A 26,242-nucleotide genomic window follows, 5' to 3' on the forward strand; every position below is an offset into this window, starting at 1 on the left:
CTATTCCAGAACATGAATTAACCGTCTTACAAAATGAAAGTACAGAAGAAGTCTGATGTAAGAGTCGAAGAAAATTTGGCAAGTGAAATTGTTATTAAATATATCATCTTAGGTTTTGTCCGCGACAATGTGTAGAATCCACATTTTAAAATGAATACTCGTTAAGCCAAGCTACGAACTACTAGCCTACCTACTAAATTTCATAGGTGCTACAGTCCGTTGTGTTTCTCGTCCTCTTTAACGATTCTATTCCATATCGACCTTCACCTAAATGTTTTCTTCCCAAGTTTCGTGAGGTTTCCTTGGATCATATTTTCACCGCATCCTGCATCCGATCCACTTAGAAATAGTGTTTTTAATAGCTCTGGTGGATCCAATTAGCAGAAATAGTTTTAATAGTTCTGGTGTCATTCCATTATTCCAGTTATCTATCTTTAAGACTTGCAAATTCCCTAAATCGTTTTTTTATGAATTGGGACATCCAATCCGTGATCTATATATGGCCATGTTATTTACCAAGACAAAAATTAGGAACCCATAATCCTACAATGTGAGTCAAATCATTATTTTGATTTTGTCGGTTTTTGCGTGACTGAGTAGCAAGCAAAATAAATAAATCATTTAGGGATCAATGTATCCGTTTCTATAATAAATTCCCTGGAGAAAAACGTACGCGCTTCTTCATCGCGGGGTAGTATAAGTGCGATAGGAACTCATGGTGATTTACGCACATCCTAGCACATTGATACGAATAGATAATGAAGATTGTATTTAATGTTTTGTGTAACAAAAAAATTGTGTAATTATTATAGTTATAATACCAATCTTTTGAAATATATTCCTCCTCTTATTTTCCAGGTATACTCTTATGATGTGAACTCGTACAATGGACTTTACAAGTTGCCAAAGTACGCATTTATAATGGGTGGAGTACGACTTATGTGTAGTGATAACAAATACATCAGGTTACCATCTTCTTTATGTATTTATACGATTATTGACGGAAACCTTAAATACGGAGGTTCGTGCCACTGGCCGCGCGGCCACTCTATTCTATCTAAGCGTCAGATTTTAGCATTACACGAGAGCGTCAGATTTAGCACCGTTACACGATACAGAGTGAAATCTCGGCATGGATTTTTAGTTTCGAAAACTATTCTTTAAGTATGTATTTTTTCGTTATTGTTGGTTAGCGATAGCTGTGAAAGTACATAATTTATTATTATTAAGCAAATTTAGTTTGGTTTGGTCAAGATCGCTGGAATACGTTGGACGAGGGTATCGCAGGACCGGTCGTCGTGGGCAGTGGACGTCTTCCGGTTGATGATGATGGTGATAATGAAGCAAAATTCTGTACTCATGAAAATTATATTTTGTTAAAAAAAAAGTGTTATTTAAACATTTCTACCGAGATATATCGTAGTATCGATAGTATCGTGGTGCCTTGCCGCGATGGAATTTATTAGTTAAACTTTTCTATCACCCGAAATAAATTGGTAAGTTTCTTTTTTAGGACAACAAATGCAAACACTATACAAAACGACCTGAGGTTAAATATAATATGATATACCCCGATATAATTTATAATATATATTTTTATTAAGTTTAATTTATAATATATCTCCATGCATGCCTATTGTGATCATTATTGTTCAACTTAATGCTGCTATCAAAAGAAATTGCCAAAATAGTGCATAGTCAAAACCATTTCCTGACGAGTTATATAAAGCAAATTTTTTACAAAAAATAATTATACTTATGCAATATAAAAAATAATTACAGTTACATACACTAAAATGCAACCTACTCTCAGAGTGTTTAATTTTCAAATACCCTAATTGTTTTTTTTTCAAGAATTATACACATGGCCAGTTTAGAAACTCAGAATGACCCACGTAAAAACTTTATAAAAATTGCGTATCCTATATTTACCATATTGTGACTGCACCTACCTTTGCGATATAAATCGCTATTCCGTGATGTCAACTACATAGTTTTAATTTTTAAAAGACATCGAGTCGCTTCGTGTCTTTAATTTGCCTATATTGAAAGTACCGCCAGTGGCATATTTATTTATTTAATTCTAGAAACATTTGGACTACCTACTATTGGATGAACTTCTTTGGTTGTACATGCGGCATTACTCTTGAGGCAATCAACATGGTGGAAACTTTTAAAACTGGCGCGTTTCAAGACTTGTTCTTAATGACGCCTTGCGTTGGATTTGTGATTGTGGGTAAGGATCAAGATTCTAATAATGATTAATACGTATGAGATTTAAAGTCACAAAAAATATCGCCAATTCGGGTATAAGAGTTGAGATTTTATAAGAAGAATTGACTCTTTAGATGTTTTGTTTTGTTTTCGTATTTAACAAGATCGTTATAAAATTATTTTACTTTTTTAATAATAAGTCTTCATCCTCTCGATACAATAACATAAAGGTTCATTATAATGCAACTATACTATGAATGTATAAAGAAATACACAAGTAATTGCGAGAGATTAGAGCCTGTATCTTAGGACTACAGGTTCTCCTAATTCGGATGTTACAGATTAACGTCCGAATTAGGAGAATCATGAGAGATCTCACGAACGAGTAAAAAAATAAGGATTCCGTGTCACCTTCCATGAATGAATGAATGAATGAAAACTTTATTAATAACAAACACAAATCACACAGAATAATAAAAGTAAAAAAGAACTTACAGAGGTAAAAAAAAATTAAGAACTAATAACATAAAAATAATTCAAATGACAAAAAAAACAAGTATTATGTATAACATTATAGGGATTGTCTTAATTTAAAAGTACTGTGTAGCAGTTATTGTTATTAAAAGGAGCTGACTCAGCGTCATGCTACGTTGGTATAATACCAACACAGCGCTGATTTTCAGAATCTCCCTGGTGACCCATTAAGTAACTACTATTGTTAAATATTTTTTGTTTTATTAAAGGTTCCATTAATTAATTTATTTTTAGAAGATGAAATTTGGTACATAAATATTAAAATAATTGCAGTTTTAGAAATTTTGGCAACAACACAAAGTTCAATCCCATTATGTACATAACAGTGTAGCACCAAAACAAGCCGATTTACGTGTAAATACATAGCGCCACGCACACCCTTACACTAATACAAGCCGATAGGCAACCATTAAAATGTTTGTCATCGTCTGTGACAGATCGGTTTGCGTCTCAATAAAATATTTTAAAAATGCCGTCGCGCGTTGTGAAAACGTGTAAAAACAATACTATGGAACATAAAAAGTGTCAAGGAATTACATTTCACAGATAGAATAGTAGTAATCACACTTTTTTGTTATTTTCATAATACAATGTTTGGAACACAAAACCTCCACAACGCGTGATAGTAACATCCAGTGTGACCGGAAAATAAACAGGGACATTACCCGAAGAATTGGGTAATCCATATTGTAATGGTCTTCTAAGTAGATAATTCATTTTTTTATGAAAATAAGGGTCGAGACGAGCAGGACGTTCAGCTGATGGTAATTGATACGCCCTGCCCATTAAAATGCAGTGCCGCTCAGGATTTTTGAAATACCCAAAAGTTCGGAGCGGCACTACAACTGCGCTTGTCACCTTGAGACATAAGATGTCAAGTCTCATTTGCCCAGTAATTTATTTTAGTCTTTACCAACATTTTTTTAAAGTAGTATGGAACACTACTTCAAACCGGCCCATATTTGTGTGCTTTATAAGGTGCGGTTCCGGCCAGATAACGAGTATTGTTTAATATATCCTTGAACAGAGCTGCTCGAATTGTCGGGGATCCAGTACTCTGTGAAAATGTCCATTACTTGGCGTTGTGGAGAGAGGTGGCGTCTTAGAAGACAAAAAATTACTAACAGATGGCAGACCGCATATTTTGTCACGGACATAAAAGTATGCAAGCAAGACACGGGCACAGGAATCAAACCCGCAATCCTTACTTTCAGGATGTTTTATAACTGTTATAACTGTTTATGTAATTTATTTATTTACTCATAACATGACGATATTTATTTTTATTTAAGAAAACAATCTGACTATCAGATATTAAAAAATCGGAGTTACAAGTAACGTGGCTATATAATACTATGACTAATAACAGGAAAGAATTTTTGTTATCTGGTATCTCCCGTAACTTCACACACACTAGCGTAATGTTGCTTCAGTTCTTAATATCATGGCGCAGAGTCCTTCTTCTTTTATTCGTCTGTGATCTCAGTGTCTTATAAAATCCCCTGTAAGGTTTTATTTACTTACTGTTGGTCTGCGTTTAAAGCACGAGAATGCCATCGGCCTCTACATCTTTTACTGTTTCTTGCCAATCGACAACTCGCAGTTTGTGCAAATTCGATTCCACGGCGTCTTTTAAGCAGTATTTAGGCTAGCCTATAAGTTGGCGGTCAATCGGATTCTATATTAAACGACCCTTTCTATTCTGCTCAGGTGGTTCAACCAACAGTCTCTGGACTTTGGCTTCATGCATGATGATAAATAAATCAGCGATCAGCTTCCCAGTTTTTATTTCTGGTCGCCCAGCTACGGGCTTTACTTTGAGGTGAATAGAATCTTGAGCATTATTTCCTTTCTGCCACCAAAAGGTTCTCTTCTTCTTTGGGGGTTAGCGTATAGGGTTAGGTATAGGTCTTTCCGTACAACGAGTATATTGCTATTATATATAAATATTCAATTTTTACAAGTTACCTTCAAAACGAATTAATATCCTAGTACACATAATTTTAATTCCCTTTCTAATTTCACGCACAGTGACTCTGTTAGAAGCTCCATTTATGATCAGTGTGTACTTTTTTTTTTATATGAGAGGGAGCAAACGGGCAAGAGGCTCACGGGATGGGGAGAGACGAGGCAACCGCCCATGGACATCCGCAACAACAGGTGTGTCAAGAAATGCGTTGCCGGCCTTTAAGGTGGGAGTATGCTTTTTTCTTGAAGGTCCCTAAGTCGTATCTGTTCGGGAAGACCGCTGCCGGTAGTTGATTCCACTTAAAACTGGATCCTAAATGTAGGTGTATATATAATAACATGCACATAAGGATTCAGTGTTATTTTACAAACGCGAATAACTTTAATATAATTCATAGTAATAGCGCTGGTTTAAATTTAAGCTTTAGCTAAGTCATACAAAATAAAACTGCGACGAGAAATATTTGAGAATCTTGTGACTGAGCTGAGAAGTATGTGGCCTGAAGGTGAGGTCAGTCAAGAGGCGCATGAAGTGCTAAATAAAATGATCAAGCAAACAAATTTCGTAGTTAAAGGTTAGTAATACTAAATACTTGATAGATCAAATCAAATCAAAATATTTTATTGCATGTCACATTTTACAATAGGGTGCTAGGTATATTAATGGGTAGACAATATGTGACGCCCTGCAAAGGCACAGCAATGTTATACGTAAAATAAATAAGTCTTATACATTCTTATGATATTAAAAATACAGACCATATTATAACTTAAATTCAGGTAAATCGTAGAAGCATTTAGAAACTAAGAAATTTTTAACATGTCTTTTAAATAGGGGGTTTGGGATGTAATTATAAATTTTTATTGCCATGTGGTGAGGGCTCGATGACACTAATGACACACTTGTTAGATTGGCTTTCGTTTTACATATTTTTAAATTTGGAAATTAAGAATATTAATTAAAGACACTCTGGACATCTGTGAATGAAGTAATCATTTTTTTTTTTACTTTTTGCAGGTTACTTCTGGTGCAATATCTGCCTGATATTTTTCTTTGTGTCTCCACCGTATATCAATTTAATAAAGCGTTCCTTGGGACACGATGTTCCTTTGATATTCTCGTTTTTCTACTGGACACCTTTTGATCCATATCAGCCAATAATATATGAATCAATACTTACGGTGCAAACAGTTCAATGTAAGATTTTTAATTTGCTAGATTTTAACTTATTAATGGATGTAGTAAAGGATAGTAGGATGTAGATAGTAGTTGATAATGAGTTCCGCTTAGTTTAAGTTAGTGTGTACACTGAGGTCTAAGGTGTATAGTGTACTATATTTTCTCTTCCACTGAAATTTAGCTCGGCTATAATTGCTGTCATATTAAAAAGTAACATTTTTGAAAATCTACTTAAAATACTTATACAAATACTACGGTTCCAGTTTTTTGACATGTTTACCTTCATTTCTTTAACTAAATTATTGCAGTTTCGAAAATTTACTTACTTTAATTTAATTACGAAAAAAAAATTCGACAGATTTCTTTTTTGAAAAATAGGCTTTTTTATTTGAATTATTTATATTATCTTAAAACTGTGTTAGCTATCATACAAAACTTATTATATTCGATAGTTTTTTAGTATTTTAAAATTTTATTCGTGGATTTTATCAAAACGGTTAGTGAATTATTTTATATAATTTTTTTCGTAATAAGCCAAAGGCGTGCCGCCTTGCTCATGCCACGAGCCGTGACCACTGTCAAGAACTGTGCTCGTTTCTCCCGTGCTGAGGACTCACATTGCGTAAGATTAGCAAAACAAGTACAAATGAAGAATTTTAGGAGGGCGGATTTCACCACTGATGTAGATTGTTAGATGCGATTAGAATACTGAACTTTGGGTTGATTTCACCATCAAATGAACTTTAAAACGCGATGAGAACATTTTGAATTAATTTATCGCCTGAAACCGAGTTTACCGATTCAATTCTCATTTCACCAACACAGACTAAACACAGTTATAGCTTAAATGGTGACCGCCTAATTTTGGACATAAATCATATCTTATGATCGCATTCTAAAGCTGTAACATTCGTTAACGAAACAGAAACGTAGAAAATAAGATTTTTGTTTTTCTTCATACTTATGGATGACAGTTTGGATAGCTATTTGATACATTCTATTGACATAACATCATTGTGAACTCAGTTTTCGTAAACGCGCTTTAAATGTATCGGCGAAATTGATTTGCCTTTCCGAGATCAATACATACATTTCAACTAGTTTAAGTAAAACGTAGTTTTATTAAATTAAGTTTGAAGTGTCATCGGTGTAATCGCAGCTGATATATAACGAATGACGGCAAAAGAACGCTAACGACCAAAAGACTAGAGCTGAGTGAAAGAGGAGGAAGGACCTTAAGATGACTTTGGTTGTCAGTTGTTCTTTAAATCGGGATCTGGTAGGGACAAGTCTTTAGATAAAGATTTGATTTCTACATCTCTATAAGAGTTACGTATCCAACGGGAACTCTATTTCTTAGACTTCCCTGTCCGTCAATCTGACTCTCATTTAGTGGGCTGTATCTCATAACAATATCTACACAGCCAAAATTTTGACAGATAGTGTATAGAGTTTCATTAAAACAACAGATGATAAGAAAAAACCAAACTGGCGAAATTCAAAATGGCGGCCACACAAACACACTTATAGACTATATTAATAATGTGTTATATTATATCCAGTCACTGAAACGTAACCCTTCTTGTCTTGACCGTACGTATTACATACTTAATTAGTTTTATATTTTAGGTTATACAATAGTTCTTTTGATGTTATCTGCAGACTTATTGTTTTTCCTCTTCGTTAGTAACATAACAGCACAATTTAAATTGTTAGCCCTTAAAATTAGAAGTATGATATTTGTGCCTGTGGATGGCCAACTAATATCGGATTATCCTTTAGGTAAGTGTAATTTATTATTTTATTTATTTGGAGCACAGCATCTTAGAATGTCAAGACAAATTTTGCGGACAAATCTGTTTGTTTATATGATCGTATCGTTTATATTATCGTAATATTCCATCGAAACTGTCAAAATGGTAGCCAGGTTCGATAGAAACGCGTGGAAGTCCATCATTATTATATTAAATAAATTATCAGGATTGTCCACACAACTTGAAATACAATTTAGATTTTATTCGTTTTCACATTCATGTTTTTAAAGTGTTTATCAATTGTAAAGATCATATTAATTTCAATTAAATTCTCAACACAGCGAAATATATCAAAACAACGAAAATTGAAGTAGACATAAGAACAAATAAACAACATGAACAACTACTTATGAATGAAATAAAGGACATGGTTCAACGACATTTGGATCTGATCCGGTAATTTTAAATATTTTATTTAGTATAACAAACAATCATACAAATAGTGTTACTTATTACTATTCGTTAAAATGATTAGGTATTTGTGCAACCAACCCATGTGATGTCCACGGTTCACTAGAAATAATAATGGAGTCATGAAAAATCTTATTACTATAGGTATATTTATCTTATATCTTTAAACGAGCAATTCTTGTATATATATATAAATATAATCTGAATCTCGGAAACGGCTCCAACGATAAAATTAAGTATGCAGGGGATTTCGGGGGTGATAAATCGATCTAGCTAGGTTTCAATTTAAAAAAAAATGGTTTTATCCATGTTTGAATGAGAAACAGCTACAATAACATTAGAATACAAAGGTAAATTTCGCCACTATATACAAGACTATTATAGCTCAGATGGGACATTGGGTGATCCGGAAAGCAGAAGACCCCGGTTCGAATCCAGATGTCCTATTAGTTTTTCTTTTTGTTCAAGTTTTGTACATTCTTAAAAATCCGAGCAAGGCTCGGTCGTCTGGATATTTCTTATTAAACTAAGTACGTTTCACGTTATCAACAACTTACAAACTAAGTTTACGAAATTGTTTTCTCACCCTTCACTTTGGTAGGCGTTGGTTCGTTTTGAAACAGGATTCTTCTTTCATAATGTCAAATTTATTGATAATGCCACGGCACTATTCCACATTGGCCAGCTTTTGAGCTTTGGCAAAGAATATGTAAGCAAAGAAACTATCCTTCTCTCGTGAAGGTGCTCGTGTAGAGTCATGTCAACACTTCCCGATCCAATCTGCAAGATATGCGTTTATTTATTAGTATGTAATTCGTTTGATTTTTTGAATTAAATTTTGCACTGCTAGCGCATTTTCCTCAGAACCGTCGAAGGGCGACATTTCTGTCTTCATCCCCCAATGGTAGACGACCGTGCATGCGTTATGCCACGGTAGGTGGTTGCTTTAGAATGGTCACATTTGAAATCATCGCTTTAAAATGTTCTCGACGCAGATCCAATTTTCAATGAGACACGATAATTCAATTTAAACTGTATCAAAAATTTTGTGGGGGGATATTTGAAATTCGAACGATGGTATTTTTACTTGTATATAATCACATATTTTTAAACAATTACAACTAACCAGTTCCTCTGGCCAACAAAACCTTTTTTCACAAAACTTTCTGAGTAGTGAGAAGGTATATCGGGATACTTGTACTGTATTCTACCAAAACTTAAAAAAACTAGATTTTGACTTATTTTATTTATTTAATCTGCTCTTAAATATTTTTTTAGAATTTAGATTAACGTTTTTACGCACTTGCTAGCCCTTTTATCTTGTATTGGAGTAAAAGTTATTGAGACTACTAGTTTGAATATATGTTCGTGACAAGCTCTTGACTCATTAAGGCACCCAGTGTGGGGTGGCCGGGTTTATAGTAAAATTTTTTTGATTAGCATTGGCATTAATAGGAGCAAAACTTATTATATCACAGATTGTATTTTGTCACACATTTAAATGTGCCAAAAAGTGACGCAACTAAAAACACTATTATTATCCGTAACCAGATTACGTATTGGAACTCCTTTTAAAATTTAGGCCTTAAACAGGTATTGAAAAGTATTTTTTTAAACACATTTTTGTAATTATATATTTGTTTACAGCTTATCGACGGACGTTGAAAATATGTACACATTCGCGTTGCTATTCAATTTTGTCAACAGCTCTATTATAATTTGTTTCTGTGGATTTTGCTGTGTTGTAAGTTACGCTTACCTGTTACTATTTTATTGAAGTGAAAGTCAACGATATTTAAAAGTATAGATAGGTCACGTAGACAACATTCGGTGTTTTAAAATGATACACCAACGCACACATGAATAATTTAACATTGCAATAGCACACTACATTACTATTACACGTCAAAGAAGGAAAGTAAATGCAGTTATCGCAAGCAAAAAAGAGATAACTTCAATTTGCTAATTGCTTCGCATTTGTATAGAAAAAATACATTTAATTCATCAGATATGATTTTTTACCGAACACTGTGATTTATGCCTAAATTACGATTCATTAATGATTTCATGTAGTAAAAGCTATAAAATAGTAAAACTGCATTGAACTTAGGTAGATAATGTGTCATTGTTTTTATAAAAAAAATATTTAATATTTATTATAATATATAGCCACATTGATGATATCAATTATTTATACATAAAATAATAAAAAACATACAGACACCAAAACAAAACCGAAAGGTTCTAAGGCTCCCAAAAAGTCTTGGCGGCGATCGGCGTTGTCATGGCGACATATTTATTTTGTCAGATAAATAATGAAATCAAATAAAATATTATAATTCATGATTTCTTTACTGTGGTATGTAATTCTATGATTTTTTTTTACTTTCGTAAGTAGTACATCTTCCCATAACACAAGACGGCATTTTAATGTTGTACCTATATCACATTTTAAGCATTTCTGTCAACAACAAACGCGTGTGTACCGTTTTCGTATAGAGAGAGCGACTACGACCAAAGGAACCAATTGACTCAATTTAGGTGATTGATTTTCGGCGCGCTAGTGACATATCTACCTCTTTTAATACTATAATATCATTGGTGAAAGTATGCAGAGTGAGCACTTAATTTGTGGTATTGAATAAGACTATAATATTGTAATGATCGTTCTAGTAAATTTGGCTCGATTCGGCTAAGGGAGATCTGTAAATTAATTTTTGTCTTGTGGTAAGCACACATCGCTTTAATTTGTAGCATCAGTAATACGGCTCAAATCAAAACACATAACAAACAAGAACAATATTGTAAAAATCTGAACATTTCTTGAAAAAATGCAATTGCAAGAAACTCTTATAATCATTAATGTTAACGCCAGTAAAAACATAAACTTGATATCCACTCATGTGTCTGTAGACCAGGGGCAGTAATTTTGCTCAACGCTCAAGACTTTTTACCAGCGATAACTCTTATTGAATCATTAAATTAACACTAATGAATATATTTTTAAGTTTGTAGAGAAATGGAATGAGTTAATTTACAAATTCTTCCTCACTTCTGCGATATCCCAAGTGTGGATCCTGTGTTGGTACGGACAGCAACTACTAGATTCTGTACGTAATTCACCTTTCATTTTCTTTTATTTATGAATATTCTATAATTCTAGCATATAAAGTGCAATATAACTAAGATTAGGCCAGTAGGATAACAAACAATCATACAAACAGTGTTACTTATTACTATTCGTTAAAATAATTAGGTGTTTGTGAAACCAACTGTTTGGTACATAGATAATGAGGGTTAGTTTGAAACAGAATTAATATACTGAAACTTTGGCCTTTCGTAATAATTTATTTATTTATACTTTAATAAAACGGCGTAAGCCAATTACAATATTAAAGTAAGAATTAATTACAAACTAGACATATTACACAAATAATAGTTAATAAATACAAAGTTTACTGTAAATAACTAACAATTAATTAACATTCAAATACCGTTCATCCATTCCTCTCACAAAAACGCAAGCACTCCGTTAAAATCGTCTGCCATCCATCCGCAAATAAATCACAAGCAGGGTTGGCTTCGAGAAGAGCGTTGAGAGCAGAGAGAGACCTCGGTATAGGTGAGTTGGTGCGAGCCACAGTACGATGTGTCGGACTTGAGAACAATCTATGCTTGCGCCTCGAACAGTAATTGTCCGGTACAAAGATTCCACATAGCTCAACATGCAAACTCGGCGCATCTATATCACCTCTGAGAACTCTGCACATAACTGTGAGCTGCTGTCGTTGTCGCCTAACCTCGAGGGAGTTGTAGCCTAATGTACCCAGAAGAAATTTTGTGGGATACATATAGGGGTAGTATCCATGCGTACGTTTGTAAAGGTACCTAAGAAAAGCTTTTTGCACCTTTTCGAGAAAGAGTACATAAGTTGTATTATTCTCTTTCTAGAGTAAAGATGTCGCAGATGCTCTTTATGAATGTGGGTGGTTTAATAGTTCCAATAAAATAAGAAGTGCAATACTTATTATGCTGAACAGGTGAGTTTGTTTCTTTAAACACATGTTAGTTACTATTAACGACCTACTCAAACTCTCACATTTGTATAGATAATTGGATTTTGCAACCACTTCTTGCAATTTAAAATCTACCATTCAATACGAAAAGCATCGCCTTAATCCAGAGAAAAATAAGCGCAAAACAAGGGATTCTTTTTTACTTAACTTGAACCGTTACATTTTGAAGAAAAAAAAAATACCTTTCGCGCTTTAAAACTCAATTAAAATAAATCTAAAACTAAAAATATTTATTTTTACTATTTTTTGAGAGGCAATCACGCAAAATACTACAGAATGTGTCGTCATGGAAGTATGTCCAATCATTTCTGTATTTTACATAGAATAGAGGCCTCTTATATTTTTGGATTGATCCCTTTTTTTTTAATTACATTACATCTTATAACAAGACCAATTTTCAAGGTCCTGTAACAACAAACTATTTTAAGGGCTAGATAAAGTCAACACTAGGGTCATATACCTAGTGCGACAAGGATCTTTTGGCAGTCGAATGACATTAACAGGTGGGCGTTAGTGCAGTTTCAGGGCTGCCAGCTAATAAAATCTTCTTACTTATAGGGTAAATATTAACGTTGTATAAGCAAGTAAGTTTTGTGTTAATTTCACAGAACAAATCAAGATGAATGAAGAGATTGATGATTGATGAATGAAGAATGAGAATGGGGTGAACAGAAACAAGGAGTCATAAATAGCAATTTAATATTAATATCATTCTAGGTCCAAATAGTATTTCTATGTATGACAACACTTACCTACCTACAACTCAAAAACGACTCAAAAACATACATATTTCTCATATGGCGGTGTTAGTTGCGAATATGGCCATGTACCAAAAGATCCATGTCGCACTGTATATCGAAATCAAACATAAAAATCGATGTTTATATTGTAGGGCACAAAAAGAAGTTCATCTCACAACTTATGGTTTTTCAATAATTTCATTGGAGAGCTACTCTACGGTAAGCGAGTTCAGTATTTAATAATAATTATCATTATTAATTTGAATTGAATCATTACAGTATAATATATTAGATAATTAACATTTCATTTGTCTGTTTCAGATAATTAAAACGTCGTGGTCGTATTTTACATTATTGATTAACACGTATAATCATTAAATAAGAAAATTTAATAAAAGAATAGTATAAATATTTTAGTTGTAGATAAAAATATGATAAACTTCTGATTTTAGCTAGCCCATTCATGTTATTAAAACTTTTGGTGCATAGCTAATAAATTAGAATAACATATAAATAATAGCGTAAAAGGAAACTACTGCAAGCGAATGGTAAGGAAGAAGTGGCATCCTTATTTTAAATTGATTGGAGAAAGACTTCTCTAAGTTTAGGGGACTTTAGACGACTAAAGAGTTGTATTCGATAATATATAATACATATTATATTATATATAATAATGTTATCGGGTACTGAAGTTTTGACTAACAGTCAAACAACAAAATAGTAGAATATATGCTTGACTAAGCATTCAAACTGTATTTTTGGAAATAAAAAATTATTGAGGGAACTATCGGGCCTATAAAAGTCAAAACTACCGATTGAGTCGGCGCCCACTCCACAATACCTTCAATAATGCCCTAGGCAGTGGGCTTTCAAAACCTCGTCACAGCCAATCAATAGTAATCGAGGGATACCTCGGACAGGGCCCATCCTAAAAAAACAGTCAAGTTTTTTTTTTATAACTGCCCAACGTCAAGGTGGAGAGATTTTTTATTTTAATTTAGCTGATTGAAGTATATAAAGAGCTGATTTAAAAGGAAATGATCGGTTGATATAGCTGTGGTTTTTTTGTGAACTGAAGAATAGGCAACAAGAGTTAGTACGGTTAGTAATAAACACCCATAACACAACAATATTAACTACCTTGTTAGTATCTAATCTAAGTTTAAGGGAGAAATGTGTGAATGTAAGTGGGAATATGTGTCTAATAGAAGCGTAGAAAGTATGGAGGATAGAAATTACAATTTAATATTATTGCGGGAGATAAATTTGTAAAGAATCTTTATGAATGGGGAAGGGCATAAAGTAAGAAGAAAAGGGATGTTGATGGGGCGAGGGATATCCTTCGGTAGAAGGTCATATAAAGGAATTGACAATTTAGGGCAATAGAAAAAAATATGTTCAAGAGTACCTTCCTCAAGGCCACATTCACATATTATAGAATGGTTTGTACGGACGCTTGGGGGGGATTTAACCCTGATTTTTTTCGCTTTCTGTAGGCTCATCGGATTCCACATGCTGCTTCCGAGAGGGCCGCCTATCGAGACGCAGTTCTTGACCCATCAGGGTCTGGGGGGACCCGGGGGGGGGGGGGCTCCACCTCCATTCTCAAAACTAAATAACACCACCACCACCAACAAACAATAGGTAAAACACAAAAACCTTTCAACAACAACTTTTCAACAAAATAAACACTCCATAACACACGTGTGGTGTTTTCACCACACGTGTGTCAACCAAAGCCAACACGACGAACTCATGACGAAACTTACCTGAAACTCTGGAATACAAAAACTACTGTCAAAAAATATTGACACTTCACAAGATGGCGGCTTTATTTCCTAATTTGGCCTCGTGCCAAAAGATCCTTGTCACCTTAGCTTGTCGCACTGTAACTAGAGAAAAAAATTAGTGACAACTGACAACATGTGACCTTGACACAGGACAAGTGTCAATTCATAATTCAGATCACATTTGTTTGTTTTTATTTTGCGGCTTGCGCAGCGTGGAGTGTATAGTAAAATAATTAACATGTCTAATAAAAGAAACAAGGAGATAGTAAACGACAGTGAAAGTGAAGAAGAACAAGAAACAGGTAGTGATAAAGATTCTGATGTGGACTCTGATGGAAACTACATTGGCGATAAGGTATATAACATAACATAACCTAACGAGTCACATGTAGAATAAAATCTTGTTCTTGTTGTCTTCATCGTGTACTGAATATATATATTGTCATGATTAGTTCTAGATTAAAAATAGTGTTTTACTGATACATTTTTATGGTCTATTGATTTGTATCTCTGCAACATGCCTATGTATATAAATTGATAAAAATATATAGTGGGTGCTACCAAAGAATATGTAATGCAACGTAACTTTTGTATATTATCACTATTTTAAATGCAAATTTATTGCAAAATGCAAACAAAACTGTTATATTATACCTAATTATTTATTATTATATCTATATATCAAATGTATTGCTTTTTAAGGAATTACAAGCAGATTTTGAAGGCCGTAACCCCGAGGATTGTGATTTTCATGGCATTAAACAGTTATTAAGGCAGCTGTTTTTAAAATCCAATGTGGAATTAGGTGCATTAGCACAAATTATAATTTGTAAGTATTATTAGTCTTTATTCAAAAGTAGATACAATAAAATGATATATTTAAGTCTGATTTTGATTAATACTAACAAAAGTACTGAAAGGATTATACATATTATTATTTATATAAAATGTTTACTAACAATAGTTCACAGTATAGCTAACAGATACTGTCAGTTGAATCATTTATTACTGGCACACAATGCTGTTTACAACAGATACAAAAACAATTTTCACTTACATATTCCTTACTTACTTATTGTTTAATAGCTGATAGATTAACAATTAATTAGTTTATTTAATACTAGCTGTTACCTGCAACTTAATCAGTATTTATCAGTGTTACCATATTAGCTGGTGTTACAATTCTGCCACATGCTTAAGTACAATATTTCATAGCAATTTAACCTATAGTTCAAAAGATACAAATTATTAATACCATCTAGTAAAAAGTAACAGTAGTCTATTACTTTTTTTTATGGAATAGGAGGACAAATGAGTGTACCTGGTGTTAAGTGATCATGGCCGCTCACAATCTCTTGCAACACCAGAGGAATTACAGGAGCGTTCCCGGCCTTTAAGGAAGGTGCACACACTTTTTTTGAAGGTACCCATGTCATATCGTCCCAGAAACACTGGGAACTATTTATGACTAACTATTAACATTTTACTATACTAGTGTTGGTAAAGATCAGATCTTTAATTAAAGTAATATCACTTACATTATTTGTGTACTAAAAATAATGTTCGTTTTGTTGAAAAAAAAAACAGTAATGCCCTGTATTTCCCCGGGACGTAACAAGAATAGGGGAGTCCCAGGACCCAGGGTGTGAGAGGCGACTTAGGGCTTTTTAGAAGTGGGAGAGTCACACTGCCATCTTATGATGTCAAACAACTCACAAATGGGCCAGACTCTTCCTAATTTAACCTGTAGTTCAAAAGATACAAATTATTGTGACCATCACTAATGTTTGATGGAATGGTCATGTTTGTAAGTGCTAAAAGTTTCATATCTGGTGGTGTGCATCACTTTACCTAGATAAATCTACTTCTGCGCCAGCTCCACCATATCAGGAAGTACATAAACCAAACTCTCACATAAATCAGAGAACATACCATGTAACTCTCTTCTTATTCTTATGGAGCTTTGTAAGCTCCAATTTATGACTCCTTGGTAATGTGCAAAATTAGGCTGTCGCCGTGTGTGGCACTATAGGTCAGCAGAGTGGGACGAGATGCGGTGCTTTTTTGCATCCTACCCGTGGAGGCAGATCTGTTTTTCGCTGGGAGATCCAGATGCCGCTGCTGACGCTGTTGCTGATGTGGTACTGCAAGGTATGGAACTCTTCATTCCATCCTCCTCTGTGCCTATCGGTGGCAGGTCCCAACCATGGTTTGACCGCTCCTGCAAGATGGCCTCTCGCCGAAAGCAGTAGTGCTATCAGGCTTGGGTCAATGCGGTGGTATCTAAGGATGCGAATTCCAGCGAACTTAAAAAACACTTCAATCATGCCTCCAGGTCCTTCAAAAGAGTTATTGCTGACGGGAAGTCGAAGCACATTGGCAGAATTGGCGAGAGACTTGCACGCCTTCCCTCGGGAACTTGTGCGTTCTGGTCGCTCGCCAAGGCTGTCCAAGGAAACTTCTGCCAGCCAGCCATTCCGCCACTGCACAGGGATGATGACTCGCTGGCCCATGACGCGAAAGAGAAAGCTGATCTCCTGGGCTCCCTCTTCGCGTCCAACTCGACTCTGGATGACCAAGGTCGCAAGGTCGCACCACCACCGCATATTCCGCGGTGCGATTCTTATATGCCGGAGGTAAAAATCCGGCATGGTGCCGTGCTTAAGGCGCTTCTCACCTTGGACATTCACAAATCGAGCGGGCCCGATGGCATTCCCCCGATAGTGCTGCGGACATGTGCTCCGGAACTGGCGCCGGTCCTTACCCGTCTTTTCCGGCTCTCCTACTCATCAGGCGTAGTCCCGAAATTATGGAAGGCGGCTTTAGTGCACCCGATCCCTAAGAAAGGTGTACTAAAGGTGTTCTAACTGCCGCAGCCTGTATTGGCATACTTGGCGTCGATATATCGAGCGACGTTCAGTTCCGTGGTCACTTGGAAGAGAAGGCCAAACTGGCCTCTAAAAAGCTTGGTGTACTCAGTAAAGCGAGACAGTACTTCACTAAAAGCCACCGCCTGCAACTTTATAAGGCGCAAATTCGGCCTCACATGGAGTACTGTTCTGACCTCTGGGCGGGTGCTCCCCAGTACCAGCTTCTTCCATTTGACCGCATACAACGAAGAGCGGCTCGAATCATCGACGAACAAGTCATCTCCGATCGGCTTGATTCTCTAGCATTGCGTAGAGATGTGGGTTCTCTCTGCATCTTCTACCGCATTTATCACGGGGAGTGCTCAGAGGAGCTGTTCGGGTTGATTCCACCATCGGACATTACGTGCAAAGTACCATCCGCATCACGTAGACGTCTGGCATTCCACAACCGCGCGTTTTTTCCGAAATTTCTTGCCTCGCACAGCCACTTTGTGGACGACTACCGGCAGCGGTTCCCGAACAGATACTACTTAGGGACCTTCAAGAAAAAAAGCATATTGCGTGCCGACCTTAAAGGCCGGCAACGCATTTCTTGTCACACCTGTTGTTGCGGATGTCCATGGGCGATTGCCTCACCTCTCCCTATCCCGTGAGCCTCTTGCCCGTTTGCCCCCTCTCATATAAAAAAAAAAAATGTGCAAAAGAGAAAGTGAGAAATGGGATGACACTCCCCTTTAAGCCTCTCTTAGTATCCAGAAGATATATTTATTCAACAGAAAAAATGTATCAGAATTTTTGAAAATATCCAGCAGATGGATTCATGTAGACCATATTTTATTAAACACAAAATTTTAACTCTTACTTCAATTCACATCCTAGAAGCATGTAAATTTGTTAAATAACATTCGGACTTATACTCAACACTACCAAATAACAAGCGAAATAATAGAAATTTAAACAAATTAAAAATTTCCCAAACAAGTATATCATTAGTGTCATCGAGCCCTCACCACATGGTAATAAAAATTTATAATCACATCCCAAACAAAATTAAAAATAAAGAGAAGCCTTCTCTATTTAAAAGACATCTTAAATTTTTTTTAGTTTCAAAAAGCTTCTACGATTTACCCGAATTTTTTAATTACACTAAGTGTGAGAATTAGTTACAATATAGTATAGGAATGTATAAGACTTATTTATTTTATGTATAACGTTGCTGTGCCCTTGCAGGGCGTCACATATCATCTACCCATTAATGTACCAACCATCCTACTGTAAAATGTGACTTGCAATAAAATATTTTGATTTGATTTGAGAACACTGGGAGTCAAAATCTCGAGAGATTGCTAACCGCAGTCATCTCAGGGGCATTAATGTAGGTTGGACTCTCTTTCATATATAATTATTAAATATATTTAGCTTTCCCTTTACATGCACTGTAAGAGTCTTCAAATTAAAGTATCAATGATGATGCTTCAATGTTTTTAGCACAAAACTATGTGGGTAGTGTTGTGAAGCAATGCTTAGATGACATAATGGATGAGGATGACGATGATGATGTTGGTGACGGTGTGTTCGGTGTTACAACTGTCATTAATGTCACCAAGAGAAAAGTAAGTTAATAAACCATTCATTACATTGACATATCTAAAGTAATCAAATCAAAATCAGTTTATTCATGTAGGTCACGGAAATGACACTTTTGAATGTCAAAAAAAAATTTTTTTTTCTTATTGAATCTACTTCGTAAAGGTTTGAGCTAATGAGGAGAAGTAGCAAGAAACTCATTGCCACTGTTTTATATCAAGATTTACATTTACATTGATTTACAAATCATTTCAATTAAAATATAATATGTAAAATGTAAAATTCTGTCTGTTATACTATCTGTATATTATTTACAAAGATTAAAGCATGGTTATTGTATGAATAATTACTCTACTTCTTCAACCATCATATTATTCACTGAGAGGTTATAGTAAGGATATCTACCTCTGTGTCAGTTTGCGCTTACCATGTTTTCTAAATCCATGCTTTGTTTGTTTGTTTGTCCACAGTGGTGATGATAATTATTTTTCAGAGGTCTAACTAAAAGGTCCTTTCCGACACTTTATGCAGCTAAAAATAAATACTATATTTACAAGCAAAAAATTCTCAAACTGTCTGAACCAATATTGGGTGAGAAATGATAGACATATTCTTTTATTTTTCAGGATGAACATTGTGTTAAACAAATCAGAACATTGCTAACCACACTGGCCGATGAAAATGCGGATGACAAAACCAAAGCATTAGTGAATAAAATATTAGCAGACGAATCAAACCATGTAGGACTTGTAATTAATGAAAGGTAATAAAATCACGTTCCAAAGAGCTGTTTAACCTGATTCCTGCCGCCGAATTCCACCTTCGCACGACACGCCACATGTTAGGATATCATCCCCACCATCTGGATGTGTGGCGGTCCTCTACAGTGCGGTTTTCAAGGAGCTTGCTTCCACGTACTACAAAGCTGTGGAATGAGCTTCCTCGTGCGGTGTTTCCGGGATGATACGACATGGGTACCTTCGAAAAAAGCGCGTACTCCTTCCTTAAAGTTTTTTTTTATGGAATAGGAGGACAAAAGAGCGTACGGGTCACCTGTTGTTAAGTGATCACCGCCGCCCACAATCTCTTGCAACACCAGAGGAATCACAGGAGCGTTGCCGGCCTTTAAGGAAGGTGTACGCGCTTTTTTTGAAGGTACCCATGTCGTATAGTCCCGGAAACACCGCACAAGGAAGTTCATTCCACAGCTTTGTAGTACGTGGAAGAAAGCTCCTTGTAAACCGCACTGTGGAGGACCGCCACACATCCAGATGGTGAGGATGATATCCTAACTTGTGGCGTGTCGTGCGAAGGTGGAATTCGGCGGCAGGAATTAGGTAAAACAGCTCTTCGGAACACTCCCCGTGATAAATGCGGTAGAAGACACACAATGAAGCGACGTCTCTACGCAACGCCAAGTGATCCAGTCGTTCACAGAGTACTGGGTCCCCAACAATTCGCGCTGCTCTACGTTGCACGTGGTCAAATGGATCAAGCTGATACTGGGGTGCGCCAGACCAGAGATGACAGCAATACTCCATGTGTGGCTGGACCTGCGCTTTGTACAGCGCTAGAATGTGGGCCGGCTTGAAGTATTGCCGTGCTCTATTAATGACGCCCAGTTTCTTTGAAGCCAATATGGCTTTGCCTTCCAGATGGCCACGGAATTGGCAATCGCTCGAGATTTCGAGACCCAGTATTCCGATACTAGGCGAGGCTTTTAGGAAAGTGTTGTCGAAGAGCGGTGATGCGACAAATTTTTAGTGGTAAACGCGCAAACTTGAGTCTTCTGGGGGTTAAATTGGACAAGGTTCAATTTACCCCATTCCGCGACCTTCTCAAGAGAGGACTCGATAGAAGACACAAGCTTCTCCCGGCAACGCTCCTGTGATTCCTCTGGTGTTGCAAGAGATTGTGGGTGGTGGTGATCAATTAACACCAGGTGACCCGTACACTCGTTTGTCCTCATATACCATAAAAAAAAATTGATATGAGTCATGGTTTTTCGGCGTTTATTTATTTATAAAATGTTATCACTTCAAAAATCTTTGTCTAATCTCCTTAATTAATGTGTATAGGAACATTGGAACAGCAACAGTAACTTGTCAAATGAATGTATGTGTGGTGTCAGCAATCTGTGGTCAGCTTACAAATAGCACTTTTGATTTGTGATTGTAGAAGTGTATGTAGCCCTGAGGTAACTAAGACATCACTAACATAATGGTCCCATACTATCATGACACTTTTCACAATCAGAGTAACGACAGCCCTAAGTGCAGAGGATGCCCGGCTTATAAAACAGTCACTCGTGTAATTCTGGAATGTTTGACATTGTTTTGACTAAATTATTTATGTAAATGTTAATTTATTAATTAATTATTCTTAACCACCAGAGTATGAATTAGGTAAGAAAAGATACACGCCACTTGTGGTGAGATATAAGAAAACAAAAATTATACAACTAAATTAACAATATGTGTAATTTGTTACAGAATTCTCAACATTCCGGCTGCTATTAGTGTGCCATTGTTCTCCTCACTGCAGTCGGAGTTAGATAAAGCTAATAAGAAAAATATGCAGTACACATTCCAATATCTCGTGTGGATCTGTAAAGTTTACAAATCTAGTGGTATGTAATTTATGTTTGTAAAATGTATTTTTTTAGACTTTTGATTAGTAACTTATAGATTCCTCCATAAATTATGTGCTCTTCTTTTGTTGTTATATCACTTAGTATAGATTGTATTTATACATATAACATTAATAGTGTTTTAAAAGAGTGACATGTGATTTCTTGCCACTTCTTTCTGTGAAGCCCAAGCTTTTAAAGTAAATGGTAATTAGTACAATGTAAACTTTGATGTCTATAAGTGTAATTTTAGGCCTATGTTTATATAAATACCTATATATCGCCACAGTTGCAGGCAACATTTTGTTTTTGAAAAACTACTATAGCATAAAAAACTGGATAGCCTTTGTGATTAGATAGTACTCAGATAGTTTTTAGTGTTTAATAGTTAGGTACCAATTTGCAGCTGGGAAAAAAAAGGTAGAGAACTGATTCAATATTGGTATGGAATTCCCGAAGTTCCGTACCAATATGTTATGTTACGCAATTCAGTTCTGTAACATAATATATAAGTCTGAAATTCCCTATTATGTGAGCATTATCTTCTGGTGAGAACATTGAATGTTGAAAGATTAATTTGTGCAATTTGAAAGTGATTGTTTTATGATTACAGATGATGATTCAGATGTTTTATTTGCTAACCAAGAGGAGAAGCCACTCGTTAAAGAAGCTATTGCCAGTTTCGATGTAGATGTAAAGGAACAAGCGGAACTCTCTCAGTGGGACTTTGAGGGTGGAGCGATGACACCTTATCGTAAAGTATGTTGTTTCTTTATGATATGTACTTATTATGAGCGAGTTGAAGGCAGAGTTAAGGAATGCGAAAGTTCTGTGTCCTTATTATAATTGTTGACTATAATCATGAGTGTGTCGATAATTTTTCTTTATTAAAATAAGGGACGAGACAAGCAGGACGTACAGCTGATGGTAATGGATACGCCCTGCCCATTACAATGCAGTGCCGCTCAGGATTCTTGAAAAACCCCAAAAATTCTGAGCGGCATTACAACTGCTCTCGTCACCTTGAGACAAGATGTTAGATCTCATTTGCCCAGTAATTTCACTAGCTACGGCGCCCTTCAGACCGAAACACAGTAATGCTAACACATTACTGCTTCACGGCAGAAATAGGCGCCGTTGTGGTCTCCATAATCTAGCCGGCATCCTGTGCAAAGGAGCCTCCCACTGAAGAATGCTTCGAAGTTTGCCATTTTCAACCTAATCATTAAATCTCAAATATTTGTTCTGCCTTTTTTCTTCAACACACATGTTTAAAACTAATACGTTCTTTTTGGAACTGAATCTGATGGACTCGGATCAGTCGTTATTCAAATAAAAATAATGACATGGGATCGCTTTAGTATTAACGCGATAACACGATAAACGACGTCTATGGCACAACACTAGACTGCAGGCGCGCGACGCGAGGCGTGGGGAGAAACTCCCACTTTTTACTGCATTAAATTCGCGCGATATCTGCAAAAATCTGCTGAAGATAATTGAAGTCTCCTAACAGAATTACAAAGAAAAATACTTTTTTAGGGGAAGTTATTTTATTTACCAGTGGGAGGCACCTTTGCAAAGGATGCCGGTTAGATTATGGGTACCACAACAGCACCTATTTCAAGTGTTTCGGTCTGAAGGGCATCGTAGCTAGTTAAATTACTGGGCAAATGAGACTTAACATCTTATGTCTCATGGTGACGAGCGCAGTTGTAGTACAGCCCAATTTTTGGGTTTTCCAAGAATCCTGAGTGGCACTGCATTGTAATGGGCAGGGCGTATCAATCACCATCAGCTGAACGTGCTGCTCGTATCGCCCCTTACTATCATAAAAAAAATGTTATGTCTTGAATACTTTGCGATCTTTTGAGGCGCTAAACATCTCCTACAAGGGACAGTTACCAAAAGTATCAAGTATTCTTATGCTTAACAAACGAAATTGCTTAGTAATTATTCTCATATTCTTTAAAAACATAACATATTATGGATTTAACGTTTAGATAAAGTCTCTTGCTGCTAGACAACTGATGTAAACAAGCCAGGTTTATTAGTTTAGTGTGCGTGACAAGCTACGTTTTACACTCGCGATTTGTTTGTCACTTTGAGTTAGTGTGTGTGCTCATTAAGAAAGATATTTATTAAATAAGTAATATTAAATCGATTGATTTAATAATTTTCTTTTATTTTTCAGGTATTGATATTTGAGGGAAAGAAATTCAACGAACTAGTGAGACTTATGAAGGAAGAAGTAGAAAATGCTTAATTTTAAGACATAATTCGCCTACACTATGTTATGCCATACAATATGTATTTTCATATTTATAATACTTATATATTAATTTGTGATATGCTGTACTTGTCTTTTTTTGATTCCTAGCTAAATCTTATCGACGATCGGCTTGATTCTTTGCCATTGCGTAGAGAAGTTTATTCTCTCTGTATCTTCTATCGCATCACGGGGAGTGCACAGAGGAGTTTTTAGGGTTGATACATTAGAATTTATACGTCTAGAATCTCGATAGTCTTTTGCCATTAGACAAACCGATAAAAACAGCCCAGGAATATTATATTTGTGTTAGTGACAAGCCGTTTTACACTCGCGATTTGTATGTCACTTCTAGACGTATAAATTATCTAAGGTTGGTACCTAGTTATATGAGAGTATTACCTACGGTTGATACCATCAGTTGAATTCCACCATTATGGTATAATGCGAAATTCCACTCGCATAATGGTGACGTCTGGCATTCTACAACCGCGCGAGAAATTTCTTGCCCCATACAGCCATTTTCTGGAATAAATTACCGACTGCAGTCTTCCAGAAACGACAAGATATGACTCAGGCTGCTTTAAGATTAGAGCATATTCGCAACTACCAACTCTCGAAAAACCGGCAACGGATGTCCATGGGCAGTTGCCTCATTACTCCCCATCACGTGAACCACCTGCCTGTTTGCCCCCTCTTATGTAAGAGATATATAAAAAAAACAAATTTAGTTTAAAATCATCCTCGCCTCGTCAATACAATGTAGATAATATGTACTATATTATAATATATTATAATATGTCATGAGAAAGTTTCTCGGCCAAATAAAACAAGTATGATTAAAAAGGGCATATATTTATTATTTTGATTATAATATCAAACTTGACACTTATGAATAAGCCTTGTAAATAGAGAAGGCATCCTTCATCATAAAGTCCCTCAGAGAGCAGAGACCTTTCAATATTTTCGTATTCTGATCTAACTTCTGCGCCTCCGTATCTGGGATTGTCTTGTCTTGCGCGATATACCCGCTGATGGCATCTTCCGTGATCCAGTGTGCCGGGAGCTTCTGGACGTTGTAGTGAGCCGGGTCCGGATTGTTCGAGAGCGGAGTGAGAGATTTCTCCCACGGCGTTATGTACTTCTGTTCTGAGTGGAGTCCTTCAATGTATCTGTTGGTAGACACACTTGTTAGATAATTGATTTAAAGACGGAAGAATTACTTAATCGAGGAGAACAAAGTTACATACGCTGAAATACAAAAGTTATATTTCCTTAGTGTGGACAGAAAAATAAACACACGCTTAATTTGATAATTTGTGTGAAAGTGCATCAATTATTTTATCTATACACCCATACTTTAAATCCTCTCTTAAAGATTCTGAAACAGTTAGCTTATTGCCAACATTAAAACACCTAATGTCCAAATAACCATTACATCATCCCTTGGATGATGTAATGTTGTGCTGAATTTTATAACAACATCCATTGCTTTTTTCGATCCCTTCATGCGCAGAGTTATAACAGACAGCCACATTCTTCGTTCGAACGTCGCGTGCCGTAAAAATAAAGTAGGTTATTCGAATCCCCGCCATTTTTCTTTGATATTTTTATTGTTTGTTAGCAAAAAATGAGCGATTCAAGTTCTGACACTGCACTAATAGATATTTAGTTTATTTGTATATAATCAGTAATGGATGATATTAGGTTACTACTAGGACTGGCTGTTTAAATGTTAGCACTAAGCTAACTGTTTCAGAATCTTTTATAGAGGACTCATGTTCTGGGTGTAGATAAAGTCTTGTATGCAACTGTTGATAATTAGGTATTAAAACACATGTGATACTATTATCACCCACATTCGTCATTTAATACCCCTTATTACACAACAGTTGCATTAATAACTAATAATATACAGTTGCATATATAACTAGAAAAAAATAAATAATTACAATGGGATGACTACAACAGCTGTTTACTCCAAATGTCACGAGAGCTGACGAGCTGAAAACCAGTGTTGTGTTGGTGTCTTCTGCACTGACCAACAATATACTGAGTCAGCTCATTTTAGCAGGGAGTCACGCGCCGCACAGTTCATTTAATTTTTTGTTTATATTTTAATAATTTTTGTTACGTTTAATTTAATTTATTATTTTAAGA

At 35.7% G+C, this 26,242-nt stretch overlaps 3 protein-coding genes across 5 annotated transcripts in view; 2 read left to right on the forward strand and 1 right to left on the reverse strand.

Annotated features, from left to right (window-relative positions):
• Positions 1 to 2,160: 2,160 nt before the first annotated feature.
• Positions 2,161 to 11,210, forward strand: LOC126979826 (uncharacterized). Its single transcript, XM_050829387.1, has 6 exons — positions 2,161 to 2,236; positions 5,139 to 5,291; positions 5,735 to 5,914; positions 7,526 to 7,678; positions 7,992 to 8,106; positions 11,130 to 11,210. The coding sequence occupies exons 1-6, from the start codon at positions 2,161 to 2,163 to the stop codon at positions 11,134 to 11,136; spliced, it is 684 nt and encodes a 227-aa protein (XP_050685344.1). The 3' UTR covers positions 11,137 to 11,210.
• Positions 11,211 to 14,897: 3,687 nt separating this feature from the next.
• LOC126979799 (protein BCCIP homolog) lies at positions 14,898 to 24,169 on the forward strand. The gene is made up of 7 exons (XM_050829341.1): positions 14,898 to 15,082; positions 15,430 to 15,556; positions 19,086 to 19,210; positions 19,811 to 19,947; positions 21,677 to 21,813; positions 22,427 to 22,572; positions 24,008 to 24,169. The coding sequence occupies exons 1-7, from the start codon at positions 14,966 to 14,968 to the stop codon at positions 24,077 to 24,079; spliced, it is 861 nt and encodes a 286-aa protein (XP_050685298.1). The 5' UTR covers positions 14,898 to 14,965; the 3' UTR covers positions 24,080 to 24,169.
• A 749-nt stretch (positions 24,170 to 24,918) lies between these two features.
• LOC126979684 (protein polybromo-1) overlaps positions 24,919 to 26,242 on the reverse strand; it is a 53,641-nt gene continuing 52,317 nt past the window's right edge. For all 3 annotated transcript variants that reach the window (XM_050829126.1, XM_050829124.1, XM_050829125.1), the window contains one exon: positions 24,919 to 25,254. In XM_050829126.1, the coding sequence (XP_050685083.1) occupies positions 24,972 to 25,254 (283 nt within the window). In that variant the 3' untranslated portion in view covers positions 24,919 to 24,971. The remainder of the gene's footprint in view (positions 25,255 to 26,242) is intronic.

Source organism: Leptidea sinapis, chromosome 4 (genome assembly GCF_905404315.1).
Source record: "Leptidea sinapis chromosome 4, ilLepSina1.1, whole genome shotgun sequence".
Lineage (NCBI taxonomy): Eukaryota > Metazoa > Arthropoda > Insecta > Lepidoptera > Pieridae > Leptidea > Leptidea sinapis.

Coding starts and splice junctions, on each gene's coding strand:
- LOC126979826 (XM_050829387.1), top strand. CDS start 2,161: ATGGTGGAAACTTTTAAAACTGGCGCGTTTCAAGACTTGTTCTTAATG. Junction 5,915..7,525: donor TACGGTGCAAACAGTTCAAT/GTAAGATTTTTA, acceptor TTTATATTTTAG/GTTATACAATAGTTCTTTTG. Junction 7,679..7,991: donor AATATCGGATTATCCTTTAG/GTAAGTGTAATT, acceptor TTCTCAACACAG/CGAAATATATCAAAACAACG.
- LOC126979799 (XM_050829341.1), top strand. CDS start 14,966: ATGTCTAATAAAAGAAACAAGGAGATAGTAAACGACAGTGAAAGTGAA. Junction 19,948..21,676: donor GGACTTGTAATTAATGAAAG/GTAATAAAATCA, acceptor AATTTGTTACAG/AATTCTCAACATTCCGGCTG. Junction 22,573..24,007: donor CGATGACACCTTATCGTAAA/GTATGTTGTTTC, acceptor TTTATTTTTCAG/GTATTGATATTTGAGGGAAA.